The sequence below is a fragment of the Salvia splendens genome, chromosome 9 (genome assembly GCF_004379255.2).
Source record: "Salvia splendens isolate huo1 chromosome 9, SspV2, whole genome shotgun sequence".
Lineage (NCBI taxonomy): Eukaryota > Viridiplantae > Streptophyta > Magnoliopsida > Lamiales > Lamiaceae > Salvia > Salvia splendens.
In genome coordinates this window covers 34,958,922-34,980,678 of record NC_056040.1, presented here as the reverse complement: position 1 = coordinate 34,980,678, position 21,757 = coordinate 34,958,922, and the positions used below count along the sequence as shown (strand labels likewise).

The 21,757-nt window shown below is 40.6% G+C and overlaps 3 protein-coding genes across 3 annotated transcripts; 2 read left to right on the top strand and 1 right to left on the bottom strand.

Annotated features, from left to right (window-relative positions):
- The first annotated feature begins 7,687 nt into the window (after nucleotides 1-7,687).
- LOC121749469 lies at nucleotides 7,688-9,576 on the top strand. Its single transcript, XM_042144040.1, has 2 exons — nucleotides 7,688-8,763; nucleotides 8,883-9,576. The coding sequence occupies exons 1-2, from the start codon at nucleotides 7,688-7,690 to the stop codon at nucleotides 9,574-9,576; spliced, it is 1,770 nt and encodes a 589-aa protein (XP_041999974.1).
- A 357-nt stretch (nucleotides 9,577-9,933) lies between these two features.
- On the top strand, nucleotides 9,934-11,795 carry LOC121749468. Its single transcript, XM_042144039.1, has 2 exons — nucleotides 9,934-10,569; nucleotides 10,851-11,795. Exons 1-2 carry the CDS (start codon nucleotides 9,934-9,936, stop codon nucleotides 11,793-11,795), a joined length of 1,581 nt encoding a protein of 526 aa, XP_041999973.1.
- Nucleotides 11,796-20,806: 9,011 nt separating this feature from the next.
- Nucleotides 20,807-21,121, bottom strand: LOC121749467 (heavy metal-associated isoprenylated plant protein 30-like). Its single transcript, XM_042144038.1, has one exon. It carries the CDS (start codon nucleotides 21,119-21,121, stop codon nucleotides 20,807-20,809), a length of 315 nt encoding a protein of 104 aa, XP_041999972.1.
- Nucleotides 21,122-21,757: the final 636 nt, after the last annotated feature.

Genomic DNA, 21,757 nt, shown 5'->3' with positions numbered 1-21,757 from the left:
TCACTGGAGCCTCCACCTTCATCATCACTGAGCTCATAGATCTTCCCTTGCTTAATGTGAGAGTATGCTCTGCATCCAAAAGGCCTTAGCATAGATAGTGTAGTTTCCATGATGGCCACACCATCTAAAATCTGGAGTTTCATGATTTATTGCTGCGGTTGGACATTTATTCATCAAGGCAACAGTAGTAGATGCAGCTTCTCCCAAGAACTTGTGAGGCATTCCAGAGGATACAAGCATGCACCTCACTCTTTCAAGGATAGTCTTATTTGTTTTGTCAGCCACACCATTTTGTTTTTTTTGGTTTTTTTTTTAAATTAACTCCTATATAAGGGAGGAAATTACAAATAAACTCGTATACTATAGATAGAAGTAAATTACAACTGATGTCAAGAGGGCTCTAACTCGGCACCTCATGCAATAATGTCTAAGCTCCTTACCGCTAGGACAAAGGCTCTGGACTAGCCACACCATTTTGTTGAGGATTGTTAGGAACCGTTCGGTGCCTTTTTATTCCTTTCAATTTGCAGAAATCTTCAAACTGATGTGAGAGAAATTCCAACCCATTATCTGTTCTTAAGCACTTCAAACATGATCCCTTCTCAACCTCAACTTCCCTGCACCATTCTCCGAACTTGGCATATGCATCTGACTTTTCCTTCATGATATATAGCCAAATCTTTCTGGAATAATCATCCACTATGGACAGAAAGTATCTGCAGCCACCCACTGATATGGTTTGAGTAGGTCCCCAAATATCACTATGTGCATAATCAAGCACCGATTGTGAGGTGTGCTTCCCAGTTGGATACACCAGCTTCTTGCTTTTACCAAGCACACACACCTCACACTCCCTGGAGATCATTTTGTTGTCAGCTTCTATCACTCCATCTTTGATAAGGCGATTTACTCCAGCCATGGATACATGCCCCAATCTCAGATGTCAAATGTCTCCATCCAATTTTCTGACCATATTGAGCTCATTAGAGACCACCTCAGCCTGCAGATAATAAAGGTTGTTAAATCTCTTGGCCACCATGATCACCTCAGAGCCCTTCAAGACCTTCATCTCACCACCTGATGAAAGGAAAGAATACCCCTTTGCTTCAAGGGCTCCAAGAGATATTAGATTTCTTTTAATGTCAGGAATGTATCTGACTTCAGTAAGGATTTTAGCAGAGCCATCCTTCATTTTTAGCTTCACATTTCCCATGCCCTTAACCCTCCAGATCTGGTTATTTCCAAGAAGCACGGAACCAGTGGAATGCTGCATATTTTGAAACCATTCAAGCTTTGGGCACATGTGAAAACTACAAGCACTATCCATGATCCACTGCTCACTAACATCTGCATCTGCAACATTCAAGGCATGAGCAGTTTCCAGATCTTGAGTAACATCTGTTGTGTTGAGCCCTTCTGCCTCTTCTTCTTTCTTTTTCTTTCAAGAATAGCAGTTCTTCTTGAGATACCCCGGCTTCTTGCAATAGTGGCAAGATCTGGTCTCCTTTTCCACCTTCTTATCATTCTTGCCCTTTTTATCCCATTTATTCTTGAAGCCCTTTTTGTCAGCAGATTTAGCAATCAGTGCTTCTCCTGCTTGATCCATTGGTCTGGTTGTGGAGCTCTTTTGGAATTCCTTTGCTTTTAATGCATTGAGGACTTCCTCATATGTTAGTGAGGAATCCCTTCCATACAAGATTGCATCCTTGAGTTGATCAAAGCTCCTAAGGAGGGCATTCAATAACATGATTGCCTTGTCCTCATCCTTTAAATCCCCATCCACAGATTCAAGATCATCCACTGCCTTTACAAAGTCATCAAGTTGATCCATGATTCCTTTTCCTTCAAGAAACTTGATTGATTGAGTAGAGTCTCTGCTTCAAGAACAATCGGTTAGCAAGAGACTTTGTCATATAGATTGATTCAAGCTTGCTCCAGACCTCAGATGGAGTCTTCTCCTTGCAAACTTCCCTCAATACTCGATCTCCAAGACTTAGCATTATAGCACTATGGGCTCTTTCCATCATGTCAAGCTTCTTGATCTCATCTTTATCATCAAGATCCGCATCTTTGTCCGGCTTCTTGTATTTCATTGCCTCCCAAAGCCCTTGCTGTATAAGCATGGCCTTCATCTTCACTTTCCATAAGCCAAAATCATTCTTCCCCAAGAACTTTTCAAAATCAAACTGTGCTGCAGCCATTGTCGTCGCCCCTTCTTCCCACAGACGGCGCCAATTTGTTATGTAATCGGCAATGCTCGATCTCAGACGAAGCAACCGAATCAATAACGCAAGAAACAACAAATGAACACAGCCTTTTACGTGGTTCGATCCAATCGATCTACGTCCATGGGAGAACTCTAGTAATTTTGTATTGATGAATAGAACCGAGATTTACAAGTGCAATACAACAATGAATCTACACAATTTACACAACATCTATACAAGCTTCCTCTGCTAAACCACAGTAGCAAGAGCAACCAACCGATGCTAAGATATCAATGAGTGAACTCTCTTCCAATCGACACTTTAAGATCGATGCTCCTCTCTTCTTCTTGAATGAGGATCTCTCGATCTCTCTCTTCTCTGATCTCTCTCACCAAAATGTGTGTAGTCCTTTTTGTTCTGTTTTCTTGACTCATGCTAGAAGTGAGTATGAACTTATATACCCCACTCCAACTAACTTTCATAAGCTGCAATCCCATGCATTCCACCTCACGTACACCCTCAAGCATAACTAACTTAACTGACTAGCCATGCTTGATGTTGTGAGACGCATTTTGCTTTTTTTTTAAAAAAATTAACTCCTATATAAGAGAAGAAATTACAACTGATGTCAAGAGGGCTCGAACTCGGCACCTCATGCAATAATGTCTAAGCTTCTTGCCGCTAGTATAAAGGCTCTGGACTTGTGAGACGCATTTTGCTAACAAGGTAGGAGTACCAAATTTGCTGCCACTCATCGAATTAAAAAGAAGACATAAATTACACACACGTAAATGGGTTTGTTGAGAGGAAATAAATATACTAAGGAAAAGTATGACGCAGTAAATAAAACTGTTATGGAAGATGATATCAAAACTAGAAGAGATGGTCACGAGGAAGACATTTGCGTATCTCTTTGCGTAACTGAATCAACAACTCATTTCTTCTTTGACACTTTTTCTAATTATCGTCATTAATTTATACCAATAGTCCTCTTATTTTTTTGGCATTTCCCTTTATGTATTTTCCACATCTCCAACTTAAATCTTTTAAATTTTCTTGCTTGGAATAAAAATTAATTGTAGACATACACGCATATACACACTTTCAAGAGGATATAGTCACATTTGAAGCAACTAATTATGTATTTAATGTTGAATTTTGCAATGGAAAGAGATGTGATGATTTGTGCGTGTACAGTTTTGTTTTTTGGGGATAAAAGTTGGTGCCTTCTCTTTTAAAGAAAATAAAAAGAATTAGAAGGTTTTTGTTTTGGTTAGGTGAGAGTGGTGCAGCAAATACTGGAAAGTGTTCATTGGCTTTGGCACTTTCTTTTGTTTTCGTCAATCTTTGCGAAACGAACTGTTTTACACTCACCAAAACATAATGCACGCATCACACACGTGGATGCCTTTTGCGTCCGAATATACACGTTTTATCACATTGAGAAATAAGAATATATACTACCACTTCATTTGTCCCAAGGAAAATTACTATTTCCTTAATCGGTACGGGATTTTATGTATTCTAATTTTGTGTATTGAATGGATAGAATAAAGTAATAGAGAATAAATAGAGATAAATGTATTTTCGTATTTAGTAATGAGTCATCTTGATTGAGAAAAAAATAAAAAGGAAAATAGATCATTTTTTGTAGGCCGGACAGAATAGTTTAGATATGCGAAATGGAGTATTAGTATACCTTTCGATATTAAAATTATTGAGCTTTACACAATCCACTTTATCTTTTAGAAGATAAAAATAAATAAATATTCTGAATTTCATCTTTTAACTACTCTTCAATTTGTTTTTGGGTGACGAAATTCATGTGGGCACGCATTAAAAGCTGAGTTACATTTGCAATCACTTGGCATTCGTTTTCTTTCTTTAACAAAAAAATATTATTTTTCGATTAAAATGTGCAAATTATGAAATAAATTTTAAAAATGGTTAAATTCTATATATTCATTCATATTTAAAAAAATGGAATTGTCAACTACTTCAAATTAGGTCTTTAGATAACTGAGCTCTAACACCATATTGAATTTTTATATCATCGGTAGTCCATGAATATCAAAGGTAATCACATTGCACTATTTTTTTTACATTTTTTTCATTATAGCATTTTTGAACTTAGGGTCAAATTGTCCATTGATTATATCCACTAATATGCGCCATTAAAATGATACTCCCCTCGTCCCTTAAAAATAAATCACATTTGACATTTTAGGATGTCCTTCAAAATAGATTATTTCTATTCTAGGAAACTTTTTCTCTCTAATGAGGTGGGTATATTCTCCATTAATAATACTCTAATCACTTTTTTCTTTTTACCTCTCTCTTACTTATCCAATTGTGCATTAAAACTCGTGTCGTTTCAAATGTTGTCTATTTTAAAGGACAGAGGGAGTATTAAGAGCATCCCCAACCCCGTCCCGGATCCAGGCCCCAAGTCCCCTTCACGTAATCATTCCTCTAATTAATTTCTGTGCCAGGCCACAACTCCCACAACCCAGCATGCCCCACTATTGAATTGCACTAATCACATTTACAAGCTATTTTAGTTGTAAAATAGAAAACATTGAACAATTAAAACATAGAAATTCATTGTTCAGTTGAAAATTAAAAATTACAATCCCTATAAATTAAAAATTACAAATACGAGAAATTAAAAATTACAATTCGTAAAATGAAATTTAAAAAAAAAACTATTTTTTCTTCTTCATTTGTGCGCGAATGAAGGCGATTATCTCATTGTGCAACTCGATTTCGAACTCCGACACCGTCGATGTATCCCTCGTTACCAAGTCCTTCATATGGCCCATCTGCAATGTAATACTCATATCCGACATAGAGCCGGACATCTTATCTCCTAGCGGCCCTCTTCGCTTTCCTCTTCGCCGTTTTATTCCCCATTGGACGACCCTGACTGTTGGGGGTGATCCGAAGATGTCGATGTCTGCCATGTTGAGGCGGAACCTTTGGTTCTCTTTGGCCCACTTCCTGCCAGTTCTGCTCCTCCGGTGTACTTCAAGCTCTTGTTAATAAGCTTCCAAACGGCATAGTACTTGAAGTGCTTATTCCCGTCATTGTAAAACTCCTCGGGGATCTTCGCCACGAAGTCCATCTCGATGTGACCGCTCGGCCACATTTGAACCACGTTAGCTCATTTGCCATTCCACTTCGAAATCTCCTTCTGAACCTGGCCCCAGTGCTTCTGAAGGTTCACGTAGTCTGCCTTGAACTTCCCTCTTGGTCGACCAGAGTTAAACTTCTCGGCGACCCGTTACCAGAACTCTTTTCTAGTCTGTTGGTTGCCGATGATAGGATCCTCGAATACGTCGATGAAGTTCTTGGCCAGAAACAAGGTCTCCTCCGAGCTGAACTTCTTTGTCCTGCTCTCATCATCAGCTGCCGCAGCCTTGCCTGCACGTTGGGCGACGAGCTCCATATCACTGATGCCGTACTCATTAGTGCTAACAGGCGACGGCAAGTCCATTGCAGTGATGGTGGATCTCGTTCCCGGACTAGGAACATCATTTTACTGGTGCGATGCCGGCAGGTACCAATTGTTGGACGCGATGAATTTTTCCATCTGTCGTTGGTCACAATTAAACCACTTCATACGAGCCGAAATAATATGAATAATAGAGAGGATAGAGAGAAAAATTGTTGTAAACATGTTGAAGAAATGATATATAAATAGGAAAATTTTTTAATATAAAAAAAATTGAATTGTGGTTCGGGTCCGGCCCAAAGGTCGCAGCCTGAGCCGCGTCTCCCTCCCCGGTCTTGCACTAGACGTCGGCCACGCTATAACTCACCGCTACGTCAGAATTCCCTTCATTTTTTGCGCTAGAACACAACTACCCACTGTGGGGCACCTTTGTCCACATCCCTCTTCATGCCTTTCACATTAAATTACACTATTCATTATTTTTAGTTGTAAAATTGAAAATTGATATATATATATATATATAAATATAGTAGTTGATGAAATCCATTAAAGACCAATTTGTATAGATTTTTTGAATTTCAAAAGAAGAAGGATACGTGAATAAGTTGTGAAGACTATGTGGTATTTATATATGTTTACGAATTTTAAAAAATTGAAAATTGCTTATGTGCCGCACCGGCGACGCTCGCCCGCCTATCCATCCCCCCTTTCACTCGCCCGCATGCGCCTCCCACCAACTACGCACGGTGTCTCGCTGATACGGTCCTAGAACTACCTGACACTGAGCCGGAAGAAGACGAGTCGACGGAGTTAGATTCGGTTGGAAGAGCGCAAGAGGAGCAGCAGCCGCCTCAGTCCATCGCAGCGACGAAACCTGCGAGGAACAGACGGCCGCCGGAGAGACTTGCCGATTGTGTTTCCAAATAAGAGTTGATGTTTTATCTTTTTGTTATTTTTATTGGTTATTTTTGTTTCTAAAATATTGGCTTTTTATTATTTATTTTTGCAGTTGAGTCGAGCGAAATTATAAGCTTTGTCGGGTTTTCTTGTTGGTTCTTTCCTGATGTTAGGATTAGGTCGAACCAAACCTAGGGTCCGTAGAATATAAATAGGGCTATTTTGTTCATAACCTATCATGAATGAAAAATATTATTTGCCCAACATATCGTTGACAATTGATAACCTAGGCGACGAACTGCCCGACGGGAATGAATTCCCGCGCACAGTCGATCACCTCGAGCCGCCGACCCGATAACGGGCGCCGAATATTGATTCTCTGCCGTCACTGTGGTTGCCGGCTTGTTGAGGGGGAAAGGTCCTTAACATCTGGTGCTTTCATCTACGTACTCATGAGTCGTTTCAACAACAACGGAAAATCAACGTGGGGCGCCCATCGCCCGAATACGTTTCCTAATGTGGCTTTGCGTCGCCCGAATTTCATCAATCGACGTAACGGGGTTTTTCAGCGTCCACATATGGAGGACAGTGAATTGGAGAGTCGTCCTAACGACGATTCGCATCATGACGATTCCGTGAATGGGAAGCTGGATCGTTTACTGGATAAGATGGATAAATTTGATCTATGGAGGGATGAGACGGATCGCCGCTTTGAGAATCTGGATCCGATATTGTCGCGCGAGACGGAACCCCCCTAGGGTTTGACGATGCAGATGAGGGGGAGTACGAGGACTTTAGGCGGAGAAAATCGGGCGAGAGAGGAGGTCACACCAGGAACCCTAATTTTGGCATTCTCGATGTGTCGATGGACGAGAGAGGCCGTCGGGGTGATAGGAGCAAGGGTGGTCCAGACTGGGATACCCCGGGAAACCGCTACGCTCGAACACAATTCGGTGGTTTTCTACGGAAATTCGACGCACCGACTTCGTGTTGGGATCCACCGCAACGTTATCAATCGTCTGCTGCGAGGTTCGACAAGAATCTGGTTTCTATGAAGCCGCCTCGATTCGATGGCAGCGACGCGACAAACTGGATCTCTAGGGTTTAGTATTTTTTTGATCATGTGATGATGCCTGATGCTCAACGTCCCCATTACGCAGTTATGTTGTTCGATCCTCTGTTTGTGGCGGGTCTGACGACAGATATGCAGGAGCACCTACAATTACACCGCCTGTCGTCTCTGGCTGCGGCCATGGCGTTATCTCTGGAACTTGCTGATACACTGGCTGATCGTAACCTTCCGCAGACTTCTGCGGGTTTTCAGCGCAAGCTGTGGCAGGGTCGCGAGAACCGGATGACAACGTCTCCAACAGGAACCCAACCGCCGACAAATCCGGGCTCTGGAGCGGGTCTCTCGTCGAGTCAAGCTCAGCGAGGGAAGGACCAGCCTCGTCTGCCATTGATTAGGGTGTCACAGGCGGAAAAGTCAGAGCGTTCACGACTTGGGTTGTGTTGGCACTGCCCGGATAAATGGGTTTTAGGTCATGTGTGCAAACATCGTTTGCTCTGCTACTGGGATGAGGATGGCACGCCGATTGATGAGTGGGATGGTGATGTTCGTGATGAGGAGGCGATTAGGGAGGTCGCGCATATACACTCTTTGGATGGGGGAGGTCGGTCTAGACCGCTCAAGGTTTTGGGTCAGATTCAGGATCGTGAGGTCAGCATACAAGTCGACACAGGTAGTGACAGAGACTTTCTACACCCGGCAATCGCAGAAAGCCTACATTTGTCGTTATCCCCGATTAGGCCTTTCAGGGTGTTTGTTGGTAATGGAGCCGCCTTACTCTGCACTCACATGTCGAGACAAACTGAGTTGAAAGTGCAAGGATCCGTGTTCATGGTGGACCTCCACATCTTACCAATTCATGGGCCGGATGTGATTTTAGGGATGGATTGGCTAGAATCGTTGGGCAAGATTTCCGCAAATTTCGCAAGCAAGACCTTGGAATTCATTCACGAAGGAAGGCCGTTCACCTTGAAGGGTATCACAGTTCCCCCACGCCGCCTCGGTGTACAGTCCCTATTCACGCTGCAATCATCTTCTGTGGTGTCAGCTTGTTTCGAGATTGCTTTATTGGAGCTAGAGTCAGCGGCGAATGAGTTGGAAGCATTCCCGGGGATTTGCCGGAGGGGCTGGCGGGAGTATTGGAAGGATTTCGCACCATTTTCAGAATACCGACTGAAATGCCTTCGGCCCGGCAATATGACCACAAAATTCATTTGTTACCCGAGTCTAAACCTGTCAATGTGCGACCGTATAGGTACCCCTATTTCCAGAAGAACGAGATCGAGCGGCAAGTGCGGGAGATGTTGGAGCAAGGAATTATTCAACGGAATAATAGTCCGTTCTCGTCGCCAGTGTTACTAATCAGAAAGAAAGACAGGTCCTTCCGTTTCTGCATTGATTATCGGGCCTTGAACAATGCAACAGTTCCGGACCATTTTCCAATTCCAACGGCGGACGAGCTCTTTGATGAATTGGGAAAGGCGAGAGTTTTTTCTAAACTGGATTTGCGGTCGGGCTATCACCAGATTAGGATGCACAACGAGGATGTGTTCAAGACAGCGTTCCGCACCCACGATGGGCACTTTGAGTTCCTTGTTATGCCTTTCGGTCTGACTAACTCGCCATCCACTTTCCAGGCCGCCATGAACTCTATATTCCAGCCTATGCTCCACAAGTTTGTCATCGTATTTTTCGATGATATCCTGATTTATAGCCCGTCCGTCAAGGATCACGAGACGCACCTGTCGGCCGTGTTGGGTGTATTGCTGGAGCACAGTTTCTTCGTCAAATTATCCAAGTGCTCATTCTGTAATTCCACGGTGGAATATTTGGGTCACCTTATTGCTGACGGTTTATTGAAGGCGGATCCTACTAAAATTGAAGCGATGACGGCATGGCCCGTGCCCAGAACCGTGAAACAGTTGAGAGGTTTTTTGGGGTTGACATGATACTATTGGAGATTCATTGCTCAATATGCCTTAATTGCCGCCCCGCTCACTGACCTTCTTAAAAAGGAGGCATTTTGCTGGTCGCCCGCCGCGGAGGAGAGCTTTCTAGCCTTGAAACTGGCGACGACTAAGGAGCCAGTGCTTAGGTTGCCCGATTTTGAGCGACCTTTTTGTGTGGAGACAGATGCATCCAATTCGGGCATTGGGGCCGTTTTATTATAGGATAACCACCCCATCTCCTTCTACAGTAAGAAACTGGGGCCGCGCCGTCGTGTGGCCTCGACATATCACAAGGAGTTATATGCTATCGTAGAGGCGGTTCAAAAATGGCGCCAATATCTATTGGGGCGTGAGTTCATGATTCGAAGTGACCAGAAAAGTTTGAAGGAGTTACTTCAACAGGTGGTTCAGACCCCTGATCAACCGCTTTACGTTAGGAAGCTTCGGGGTTACAAGTTCAGAATTGTATATAAAAAGAGGAGCACTAACAGAGCGGCGGATGCGTTATCACGTCGGGAGGAGTCCCAGGCTACAGCCGACGCCGCGGGTCTGGCTGAAGAGGCTGCCGAGGACGCCAATCAGAAATGTCTGGAGTTGATTGCCGCGACACACCCGATCCCCCAGATGCTCGAGTTGCTTCGCCGCGAGACTGCTTCATCTCCGGAAATGAGAGAAATTGCGGCGGATATTAGGAACGGGAAGGCCGCCGCACATTTGACCTTGGTGAATGGCTTGGTGTATTACAAATGCAGCATTTTCGTGGGATCCCGTTCGTCGGCTCGAGCGCCTATCTTGGCGGAATATCACAGCTCACCGTCGGCGGGCCATCTGGGGTTCGAGCGCACTTTGAGGAGAATAGGGGCGGAATTTTACTGGCCTCGGATGAAGGATGAAGTAAAGAAGTTTGTGGGAGCCTGCGTCGTGTGTCAGACGAGGAAATATTCAACACAAAAGCCTGCGGGTCTACTGCAGCCTCTACCGGTGCCCACACAGGTTTGGGAGAATGTATCGATGAATTTTATTACGGGTCTGCCGCAGTCTCGGGGTTATACCGCGATTATGGTGGTAGTGGACCCACTTTGGGCCGCTACCAACCCGCTTTGATGCTCTACGCGTGGCTCACCTCTTAGTTAATACGGTGGTCCGTCATCATGGGTTCCCCGCAACGTTGGTGTCAGATAGGGATTCGGTCTTTCTGAATCAAGTGTGGGAGGATTTGATGCGTTTGAGTGGAACAAAGTTGATTTTTTCGACCACTTATCACCCCTGGACAGGCAGAGGTCCTCAATAGGGGATTGGAGCGGTATCTACGTGCATTCACGGCGGACCGCCCCTCTAAGTGGGCCAATTTTCTTCTGTGGGCGGAGCTTGCCCTTAATTGTTTTCACCACGCAGGGTTGGGTATGTCACCTTTTAAGGCGTTGTATGGTCACGATCCCCCGAGTCTGGTATTCGCGCAACCATCGGCAGCGACCCAGCCTTCGGCAGCTGAGCTGATCCGCCAGAGGAGTGAGTTGTTGGTGGATCTGCTACCGAATTTGGAGCGCGCCCAGCAGCGTATGCGTGAGTCAGCGAATAAACATCGCCGACACGTGGAGTATGAGGTGGGGGACATGGTTCTCTTGAAGCTTCAACCGTATAGGCAATATTCGGTAGCTCGACCACAGCCGGAAAAGTTATCAAGACGCTACTACGGTCCATTTGAGGTTTTGGAGCGCATAGGCCCGGTGGCGTACATGTTGCTTTTGCCGGAGGGAAGTCGAATACATAACGTGTTTCACGTGGGTCTCCTTCGAGCATTTGTGGAGGGGGACTCGGCGGCGGAAGGTATGACGTTGCCTTCTGAATTTTTTGGCGATAGGCCGGTGGTATATCCAGTCCGGGTGGATCGTAGGGTGTTGTGGCACGCCGATCGGCCGGTTGATCATGTTTTGGTACGTTGGTCCGATGGGTTAGACTCCCCGACTTGGGAGCTGATGGAGTTAGTGCAAAGGCGGTTTCCGAATGTTCTCCTTGAGGACAAGGAGGTTGCTATGGGGGAGGGAGCTGATACGGTCCTAGAACGACCTGACATTATGCCGGAAGAAGACGAGTCGACGGAGTTAGATTCGGTTGGAAGAGCGCAAGAGGAGCAGCAACAGCCTCAGTCCATCGCAGCGACGAAACCTGCGAGGAACAGACGGCCGCCGGAGAGACGTGGCGATTTTGTTTCCAAATAAGAGTTGATTTTTATCTTTTTGTTATTGTTATTGGTTATTTTTGTTTCTAGAATATTGGCTTTTTATTATTTATTTTTGCAGTTGAGTCGAGCGAAATTATAAGCTTCGTCGGGTTTTCTTGTTGGTTCTTTCCCGATATTAGGATTAGGTCGAACCAAACCTAGGGTCCGTAGAATATATATAGGGCTATTTTGTTCATAACCTATCATGAATGAAAAATATTATTTGCCCAACATATCGTTGACAATTGAAAACCTAGGCGACGAACTGCCCGACGGGAACGAATTCCCGCGTACAGTCTATCACCTCGAGCCGCCGACCCGATCACGGGCGCTGGATATTGATTCTCTGTCGTCACTGTGGTTGCCGGCTTGTTGAGGGGGAAAGGTCCTTAACACTGGCGCCGTGACCCTAGTGGTGCGGTGGATTGTGGATGCTCTAATAAATAAAATGCAACAATTAAGAAAACGAAAAATTAGATATTAGACAGAATCAGAACATATTCTGTTAGGTAATGTGTATAGTTCAGTGGTTAACTTATGATATTAATTATTCTGCTATTTTTAATACTAATAATAGATAACTTTTCAGATTTAGGAAAAGGTCATAATTGGTTTATTTGTCGAAAAAGAACGAAGACAAAGAGATGAAATAAACTTTAAAATTGTAATTTCAGACATTTTTAACCTTTCATTACTATTTAAAACTTTTTGCGTGTCTATCTTACAACAAGAAATGAAGATCATTAATTATCTCAAGATGGGGAGGGTAAGAAGAAAACTCAAGTAGGTATTAGGCATGAGTGTTTAATTCTTGAATGCTTGTAAGAATTTTTTTGGTTTAACCACATGTGTACCGAATCTGCCTTTTAGCGGAATCCAACTAATCCGGGCTTGCGGATTTAATTTGTTTCTTTGTTGTAAATCTCGGATTAAACAAAAGCAAATATATGTCAGTCTTTGTTCTTCTTGTTCTCATCAGATCCCTAATTGTATATCAAATAACTGAAACAGACCAATAATTTAATCAAAACTATAAGCTTTTAATTTTTATACCGCATATGTCCAAAATTAGGTTTTGAAATCATAACAAAAGGTGATATACATTTTCCGAAATCCAAACACGAGGCTTAACTGTGATTTCCACGCAACTTGACATTAATTAGAAAATACTTAATTATATTTCTTACTATTTTTTGGTCGTTAGGGAACTAATACCCTTGTCGTATAGTGTAACGACATTATAATAATCCTCAAACATCAATAATGCTGCCTAATTATTCTATCGCCGTAACCTTAATATACTAATATTTCATGATATAAACTAGGTTTTACTAGGCCTAAACTGTTGTCATTATCATGTTATTCCAAGTTGGGAATAAATTATTATTATTTAAATTTCCTAGATGCGGAAAAAAAGTGTTTGTCAACATACCGACTACTTTTTTCGTGCATATATATGTATAAAAAGATAATGTGTATACCTAAGATTATTTTAGTTGAAAGTGACTCAGTGAGATTTTTGACAAAATTACATGTCACGATATAATTATTTGTCGACAGAATATCATTGTCGGTTAAAATCACGTACTAATTAATATGTTAATTTCTCCATATGGCAAAAGAAATCCCTCATTGCATGTACTTTAAGAAAAAGTAATATAATTGTATTCTATCCAATTTGGTCTTTTTATTCATTATTTTGTTTGTAAATCAAAAAAGCAAAATAAAAATTAAGGATGTAAACAAAAAAGCAAAATAAAAATGAAGGATGTAAAATACGTGTCATGAACTAGTACATCATCCGTCCCTGAAAATTTGTCAGTTATTTCATTTTTCGTTCATCCCTAAAAATTTGTCATTTTCACTTTTACTATTTTTGATAGTGGGTCCTACGTTTCACTAACTCATTCTCACTCATATTTTATTTTAAAATTAATATATAAAAATAAGACTCACGTGTCCCTAACCTTTTTAACTCACTTTATATTACAATTTTTTAAAACCAGCCGTGAGTCAAATTGTGCAACTTTTAATGAATAGAAATTATCGAATAACTTGGGATACCTTTTCAAAGATATAATATATAAGTATATTGGGACATAGTATTATTATAATTGTGTACGTGTGTGAACACACCAATACAAATGCTTTCGTTTTCTTTAAGTTTCAATCCAAGTTCCAATGACCTTTGACACGACTTGGAATTGGCTCAAGCGTCTTCTCCCATTTCAAATAAAAAATAATTAAATCTGATACAACCTGGAATTTAGGATCTTTAATTCAATATATATATATATATATATATATATATATATATATATATCTTATGTCATCACTGTAAAATTAGTTATGAAGAAAATATTCTTCTGAATTTTTTAATATTATTATTGTTTTGTATGTTGTTCACTTGCTTTTTTTTCTTTCAGTTTTTAATAAATTGATCACACTTTCCACTATCTCATTACATTAATCATATTCTACTATTGAACTAATATAAACGTGGGGCTTACATTTCATTGACTTTTTCCATTCACTTTCTTCACACTTTTTAAAACCGGTGTCAATTAAAAATAGACAACATTTTACAGAAGGGAGTACTTTATTACGTATATGCCCGATTGCATAAAAATTTACCAGGGTAGAGAGGGACGCTTAGATTCATCAAATATGATCTCCTTGACTAACGTCTAAACCAAGTGTCGATAATAATGAGGCATTTTGGAAGAGAAATTGTATAAATTAAGTCAAATAAAATCATTTATCTGTACACAAAATTGGCCGCAATTGTTTTATCACATGATCAATAACTTTAATAAGAATTGACAGAAAACAGAAATGTGGTCCGTAATTTTGAATTTTGTGACCAATTTCGGTGGTGAAAGTTTAAGAATTGCGCAGCAATGTTTGAAATCTAAGAAAGATACCCAGCAAGCAATCTCATGCATTAACCAAAAGAAAAAGAATATATCTGTCCAGATTTTAGCCTAATCGGTTGAGTGGCGATCACAAATATACCATCAAATACTTCAAATAATGACACCTTGATACTTAACACTTGAATCCCGTAGAAACACCTTGATACTCGTACATTTGACATAGTAAAATTATATATACTCCCTTCTTCCCATTAAATATGAAACATTTGAGAATCAACACGAGATTTTATGTAGTACTATTTTGTAAGTTAATGAATAGAGAGTAGAGTAAGATAGATAAAAAAAAATAGATAGAGTTCTTTCTATTTTAGGAAATGTTTCATTTTTAATGAGACAATCGAAAAAGGAAAACTTTTTATTTTCAATAGGACATAGGGAGTACTATGATAAAACCTTCTCAACAATAGTCACACGAAAACTATATTACATTTTTATATGAATTATTTATCTGTAAATGCATGAACTTTCAATATTTTTTTTATTTTTTTTACTGAATTTTTATTTTTGAATCTAAAAGCATCAACTTTGACTTTTTCTAATTTTTTTCAAAATTAAATTTTCTTTAAATTGAAGCTGACGTGTTCGCCTGAAGTGTCAATGTGGCAAAAAGCGATGAGTGTTAAAACGATGTCGTTTGGATTAAAAAAATAATAATTTATCTTAAAATACATGAACTTTCAAGATTTTCTATAATTTCCCTCGAACTTTTATAATTTTTTTTATTTTTCCACTAAGTATATATTTTCTCCAAATAATTCCACACCTTTTAAATTTAGACATGCGTATTAATTTATAATCCCTCTGTCCGCGAATAGGAGTCTCGTTTTTCCATTTTAGTCCGTCCGCAAATAGGAGTCCCAGTTCACTTTTACCATAAATGGTAATAGACTTTCCACTAACTCGTTCCACTCATATTTCATTTAAAACTAATATATACAAATGAGACCTCTATTCCACTATCTTTTTTCCATCCACTTTTTTAACATTTCGTAAAACTCGTGTCGCTCATAAATGAGACTCCTAATTACGAACAGAGTGAGTAATATTTATTAAAATATATGAATAGTGAACTTTTTAAAATAATAATTTATTAAATTTTTTAAAATGTACTCCTTCCGTTCCACTGAAAATGATCCATTTGGTTTTGGGCTAACAATTATTTTATTTTCTCCAGTCCAATTCACCAAATAAATTCTTTGTGAGCCCAATCCAAGTTCTGCACCACAGCTCGATGATTAACAAACCTCCAACCTGCCGATTCATTCTCCAGCCCAATTCTATTGCTCCATAACCTCCTCCACACCCAATCTGTCACAACGAAATTCAGTGAGCTAGAGAGAAGAGCAAAGAGTTTATCAATGTAGTTTCTTCACAAATCACAATCAAAATCAGAGAACTACGGAGAATAGTTTACCAAATGCAAATCTGTCTTGTCGGCGATGAGCCTGACGCAGAGGAGAGGCGAGACGACGGTGAGCAGTAGCGGCAGAACACCGGGAGAAATGAGGCAGAGGGAGACGGCACAGAGTGTTTCAATATGGGACTTCTAATAGAGACAGAAGGTGAAATAAGAAGAAGAGAGGGTGGATCGATGGGACAGAAATGGAAGAGACGGGATTGAGATATTGGGAAATTTTGTTTTTATTTATTTAATAATTACTAAAATAGCTGGATTTGTTTTTATCTCTTTATTTAGAACACTTTTTATTATTTTAAAGGGATTTTTTTGGTCCTTTAAAATTATCAACTTTACCAAAAATTTGCTATTTCTAAGAGTGTCCACAGTGTGGGAGCCGAGGATGGTGGCTTGGTGCGCGGCCCCCACTGCAGAGAGCCACGAAGTGCGGCTGGGAGCCGAGGGCCGAGAGAGAGCTGCGGTCGCGGCCCTCACGCGGCTCAGCCGTGTGAGCCGCGGCCCACCACTGCAGAGAGCCGAGATTTGCGGCCGGGCCGGCGAAATATGATATATGTTTTTTTATTATTTTCGAAAATTCTTTTATAAATATTACGCTTCCATTTCCATTTCTTCCCACTCCATTTTTACACTTCAAAACCCTAATTTTTATCCTATAAAAAATGCAAGGTGGAGATGGTGATTCACCGGGATATGGAGACTCGGGATACGGAAACTTCCCATCTTCCCAACTGTGGAGATCGAGTCCAACCCCCCCCCCTCCAAATCAGATGTGGAGTCCAAATTTGTCTCTAATTCGACGAAAATTTGTCTCTAATTCGACGAAAATTTGTCTCTAAATCACTTTTTTATTAAATTATGTTTATTTTCCAAATTATTAGTCTAATTAAATTAAATTTATGGTAGTTAAATTAAAAAATATCATTAAACAAAACAAACAAGTTAATTTTTATTTTGGAGAGGGCCACATTTCGTGGCCCTTGTTGTCTTTGGGTTTTATTACCATTGTGGAGGGCCATGGAGAGCCACATTTGGTGGCTCGGCCAAGTTTAATGGCCCCAGAGGGCCACCATTGTGGACACTCTAATGAACTATAAATAGGAATAATGACATACTAGAATCAGTAAGTATTTTAATTACAAATAGACTTTCTGTTTTTATAGTTGAATTATATTGTAGTTTTAGTGTCTAAAAATATATGTTCTTAAATGTTGAACAAAAAGGATTAATTGTAATTTACAGTTTGAACTTTAAGTTATTAGAGCATCCACAACCGTGCTCTTGCCAGCGGCACGGTTGTGGGTCCGGCCCCACTTTTTCTGCCTGCTCTCTAGCAAAATCACAACACCCACAGCTGTGCTCTTCCGCAAGGACGAGCACAATTAATTTAAAATTCAATTAAACAATAACATTTCAATAATACTAAAATCATTAAAAAAACCTAAATAATATTACAAATGACAAATAAAATAAAAACGACATAATTAAAATCCTAAAAAATTAAAAATTACATAATTAAAATACTAAAAATTAAAAAAACCACTACGCGTTGCCGAATTTCGCCCACATGTGTTTGATTAGGTCTTCTTGTAGTTGATTGTGGATTCGGGTATCGCACATTGTGTGCCTTGTCTCGATTCTTTGGCCGACCGTCGTATGCTCGCCTCGGAGTGGGGGAGACCTCGCTGTTGAGCTTCCGGCTTCATCCTCGTCGTAGAAGCTAGCCGCCCTCGGCCCTTCGTCGGCTATAATCATGTTGTGTAAGATAATACACGTGAACATGATGTCGGCGATATTATTCACGTACCATAGCCGAGCAGGGGACTTCACAATGTTGAATCGGGCTTGAAGGACCCCGAAAGCTCTTTCGACATCTTTCCGTGCGGACTCTTGACGCTGCGCAAAAATAACCCGTCTCGGGTCGTGCGGGTTGTTGAACGTCTTCACGAAAGTCGACCACCTTGGGTAGATACCATCGGCGAGATAGTAACCCATGAGGTAGCTATTTCCTTTGATGGTGAAGTCGATCACCGGTGCTACACCATTCATCACATCAGTGAAGAGTGGTGAAGAATATAGTACATTCAAGTCGTTGTTGGATCCAGCAACGCCGAAATATGCATGCCAAATCCATAGGCGGTAGTCGGCGACCGCCTCAAGGATAAGCGTTGGGCCGCCGCCTTTGTGACCGCTCAAGTGTTGCCCCCTCCAAGCAGTCGGGTAATTCTTCCACCTCGAATGCATGCAGTCAATGCTGCCAAGTATTCTGGGAAAGCCATGGACTGATTCGTGAAGATGAAGCAACCGTTGGCAATCATCGGTGGTGGGTGCCCGAAGGAATTCATCCCCGAAAGCTGAACGAACGCCCTCGCAAAAATTCTTTAGACAAAGGATTCCAGTGGACTCACCGATATGCAAATACTCGTCGAAGATGTCGGCCGTTTGCCCAGTAGCGAGTTGTCGGATGGCACACGTACACTTCTGCAACAGCGTGATACTTTGCCGGCCGGCTGCATCTGGACCTGTTTGGAAGAATTCAACACATGCGGACAATGTGTTGACAATTCGCATGAACAAGCGCTTTGACATGCGAAAACGGCACCTGAAGTAATCTGCCGGAAACCGCTGCTGGTCGGCAAAGTAGTCGGCAACGAGCCTTTCGTGGGCTCCCTCCCGGTCACGATGAATGTAGCGCCGATTTGATCTGGTTCGTTGAGGAGGAGGAGCGGGGGTATTCGCCGCGACATATGCTTCGTAAGCGGCACGATGTTGTTCGTAGTATTCTTGTTTATCGCGTTCCGCTTCCGCCATAATATGGGTGAAATCCATTTGAGGTTTTGAATGAGGGATGAATGTGTTGATAGTTTGTATGAGAATTAAGAATGAGAGATGAATGGGAGATGAATTGATGTGATAAATGGATGATGAATGTGTGTATTTATAGATGATTTTGGGGGAAAAAATAAAAAAAAATCAAAAAATTCAGAAAAAACGGGAAAAAACGGCCATATCTTTGGGATTTGGAAATTTTTTTTTAATAATTTTATATAATTTAAAAACAATTTTTAAAATAAAAAAATAATAATTCAAAGGCAACGGCTATGCCGTTGCCCAATCATAAGCCGCCACGTCGCCTGCTCGCTGGCACGGCACTGCTCGATGCATCGAGCAGCGCCGTGCCAGCGGCGCGAGCGCAGCGGCGGCGGTCCTCGTCCTCGCCGCTGGCACGGACGGCAGCCTTCACTCCCACCACCGTTGTGGATGCTCTTAAGTATAGCCTAAATTTTTTAAAATGACAAAAGTCAAAATGTTCGCAAAAGCTATTACATGTATCCCTTAAAAATAGAATTTTCGAAGGGGTTCGGATTAGAATGCACAAATAATAAAGTAAGTGAGAGATAGAAAAAACGATTGAACTATTATTATTGGAGAATACTATCATCCATCTCATCAAAGAAAAACTTTTTTTTGTCTAAATATGTTCATAATTTTAAGAATCTAGCTAAAATGAAAATAGTTTACATTTGTAAGTGACTGAGAAAAGAGTATGAATGTACTAAAATGAAATTAACTTTCATGAAACTTGTAAATATAGTCATTAACTTTAGAGAAAAAAATCTCTATGAGCTAATTGGACCCAAAACATGAAAGCAAGCTTTTAGTGGTGGTTATTGATTCCACTAAAGTTTGAATGGTCATCTAGAATGGCCTCTCAAACATCATCACTACTAATGCGAATCTTCGAATATATCATGTTTTGACAAAAATGCACTTTATGTTGGTTGGGTTCCATGGAACACGATTTAATTTTATGCCCTCATATCAGATATGTTTGGTACTGTTCACCATTTTCTTACATGTTTGGGATACATTTTTTTTGCCTTTTTTTTAAGAGTTCGAACAATTTTTACCCAAGGCCATTTTTTTAATTTTTGAAAGAGTGAGTCATTTTAATAAATGGCTCGTCATAAACTACAATTATTAAAAGAATGCGCTCGTTTATTATGAGAAAGTAAACGTAGTTGGAATTTGGAAATATGATTCATGAAAAAATGATAGAAAAAAAGAAATTTAATACTTCCTTCATTCGCAATAAAATGTCACAAGTAAACCAGACACAAATTTTAAGAATATAAAGGAAAATTGATGAAAAAGAATTAGTTGAATGTGAGCTATATTTCTATGTATGAATTTTATAATAAAAATGTGAGTGATCAGATAAAGGTAGTGGAATGTAGAGTATGTTACCAAATTAGGTGTGACAAGTGTTGGTGTAGAGACCAAAAAATAAAACTAGTGACAGGCAATGGCTAACGGATGGAGTAGGATTTTACCTCCTATTTGTTTGAAATAGTGTATTATTGGTTACGTCAATGCAACTAATTTCTAAGCGATGCAATCATGCAAGAGTTAAATGTAATTAACATATATATGTACTCCTATTAAATAGCAGTGATGGAATCACTGTTTCTTGTATCTACCATGTAGTAATAAGTTAATTACAGTAAGTCTCTACAAATTAATAAACTCCAAAAAATAAAGATTTCCCTGGTTCTTTGATGAAAAAATCATCATGCATAAAAATTCACAAAAAAATGTACTCCAATTAATGAAAGTGAAGGCGCATAGTATTGATAGATGTATATATATGATAAAGTGTCACATAACGGAACAGGCATGGACGTTGTCGTTAATATGATAATTGATGGTGGAGTAGGGAAGTTGAGGGAAGTAGCCATGCGTGGGCTCGTTGTAGCCATGCATGAAGTAGTTATAGGAAGAGGCGAAGTTGGATTCATCCAAATAGGTAGCAGCGTAAGGGTGATATTCAGAGTCATAAGGAAATGCCCACAACTCAGCAACTCTCCTCACCACTTTCAATACCTTCCTTTTCTCTACATATCCTCTCACTGTCACTTTCTGCTTCTCCATGTCTATATCCATGCTATCCACACCTGCATCAATATTCATCATCTTTAATTCCATTTGAGGTAATTAAGTATGTTTGTTTCTAGCTAGTATCTTGCCATGTGAACCCGAAGCTCAACCACCTATACATTCATATTTTCAAAAAAAATATAAATATGGATGTATGAATTTGATGGAGTACGTACTAAACAAGCCAGCACAAAGCCCGAGAAAGAGTATTAGTTCGGCATGACCAAAGAGTTCGGCTAAGAGTTCAGTTCGGCACAACCAAAGAGTTCGGCCTCAGCCTACAGCTCGGTAAAAGCCAACCAATCAAGCTCTGCCCTCAGGTCGGCATCAAGCTCTACTCTCAGCATCGGCAAAAGCTGCTCGGCAATACCGAACTGGGAGACACGATCTATCTAGTGGTGGACCCATGCAGGCTCTCAGTTCTCCACGACATCCACGACATAATTACTGATGATGTAAGCCACCGCCTAATTAGTGGCCATGCAGGATCTCATGACCTCCGTGACCTCCACGACTTAGGGTGGTGATGCAAGCCACGATCTCAGTTCTATATATAAACGGAACTTAGATCCGATAGAGGATTCACCAACTCTAGAGAGAAAATATCATATAGCAAGCTTGTATTTGTAAGCTGTAGAAAACAGATCAAGCAATACAACTCTGCTCTCTTTT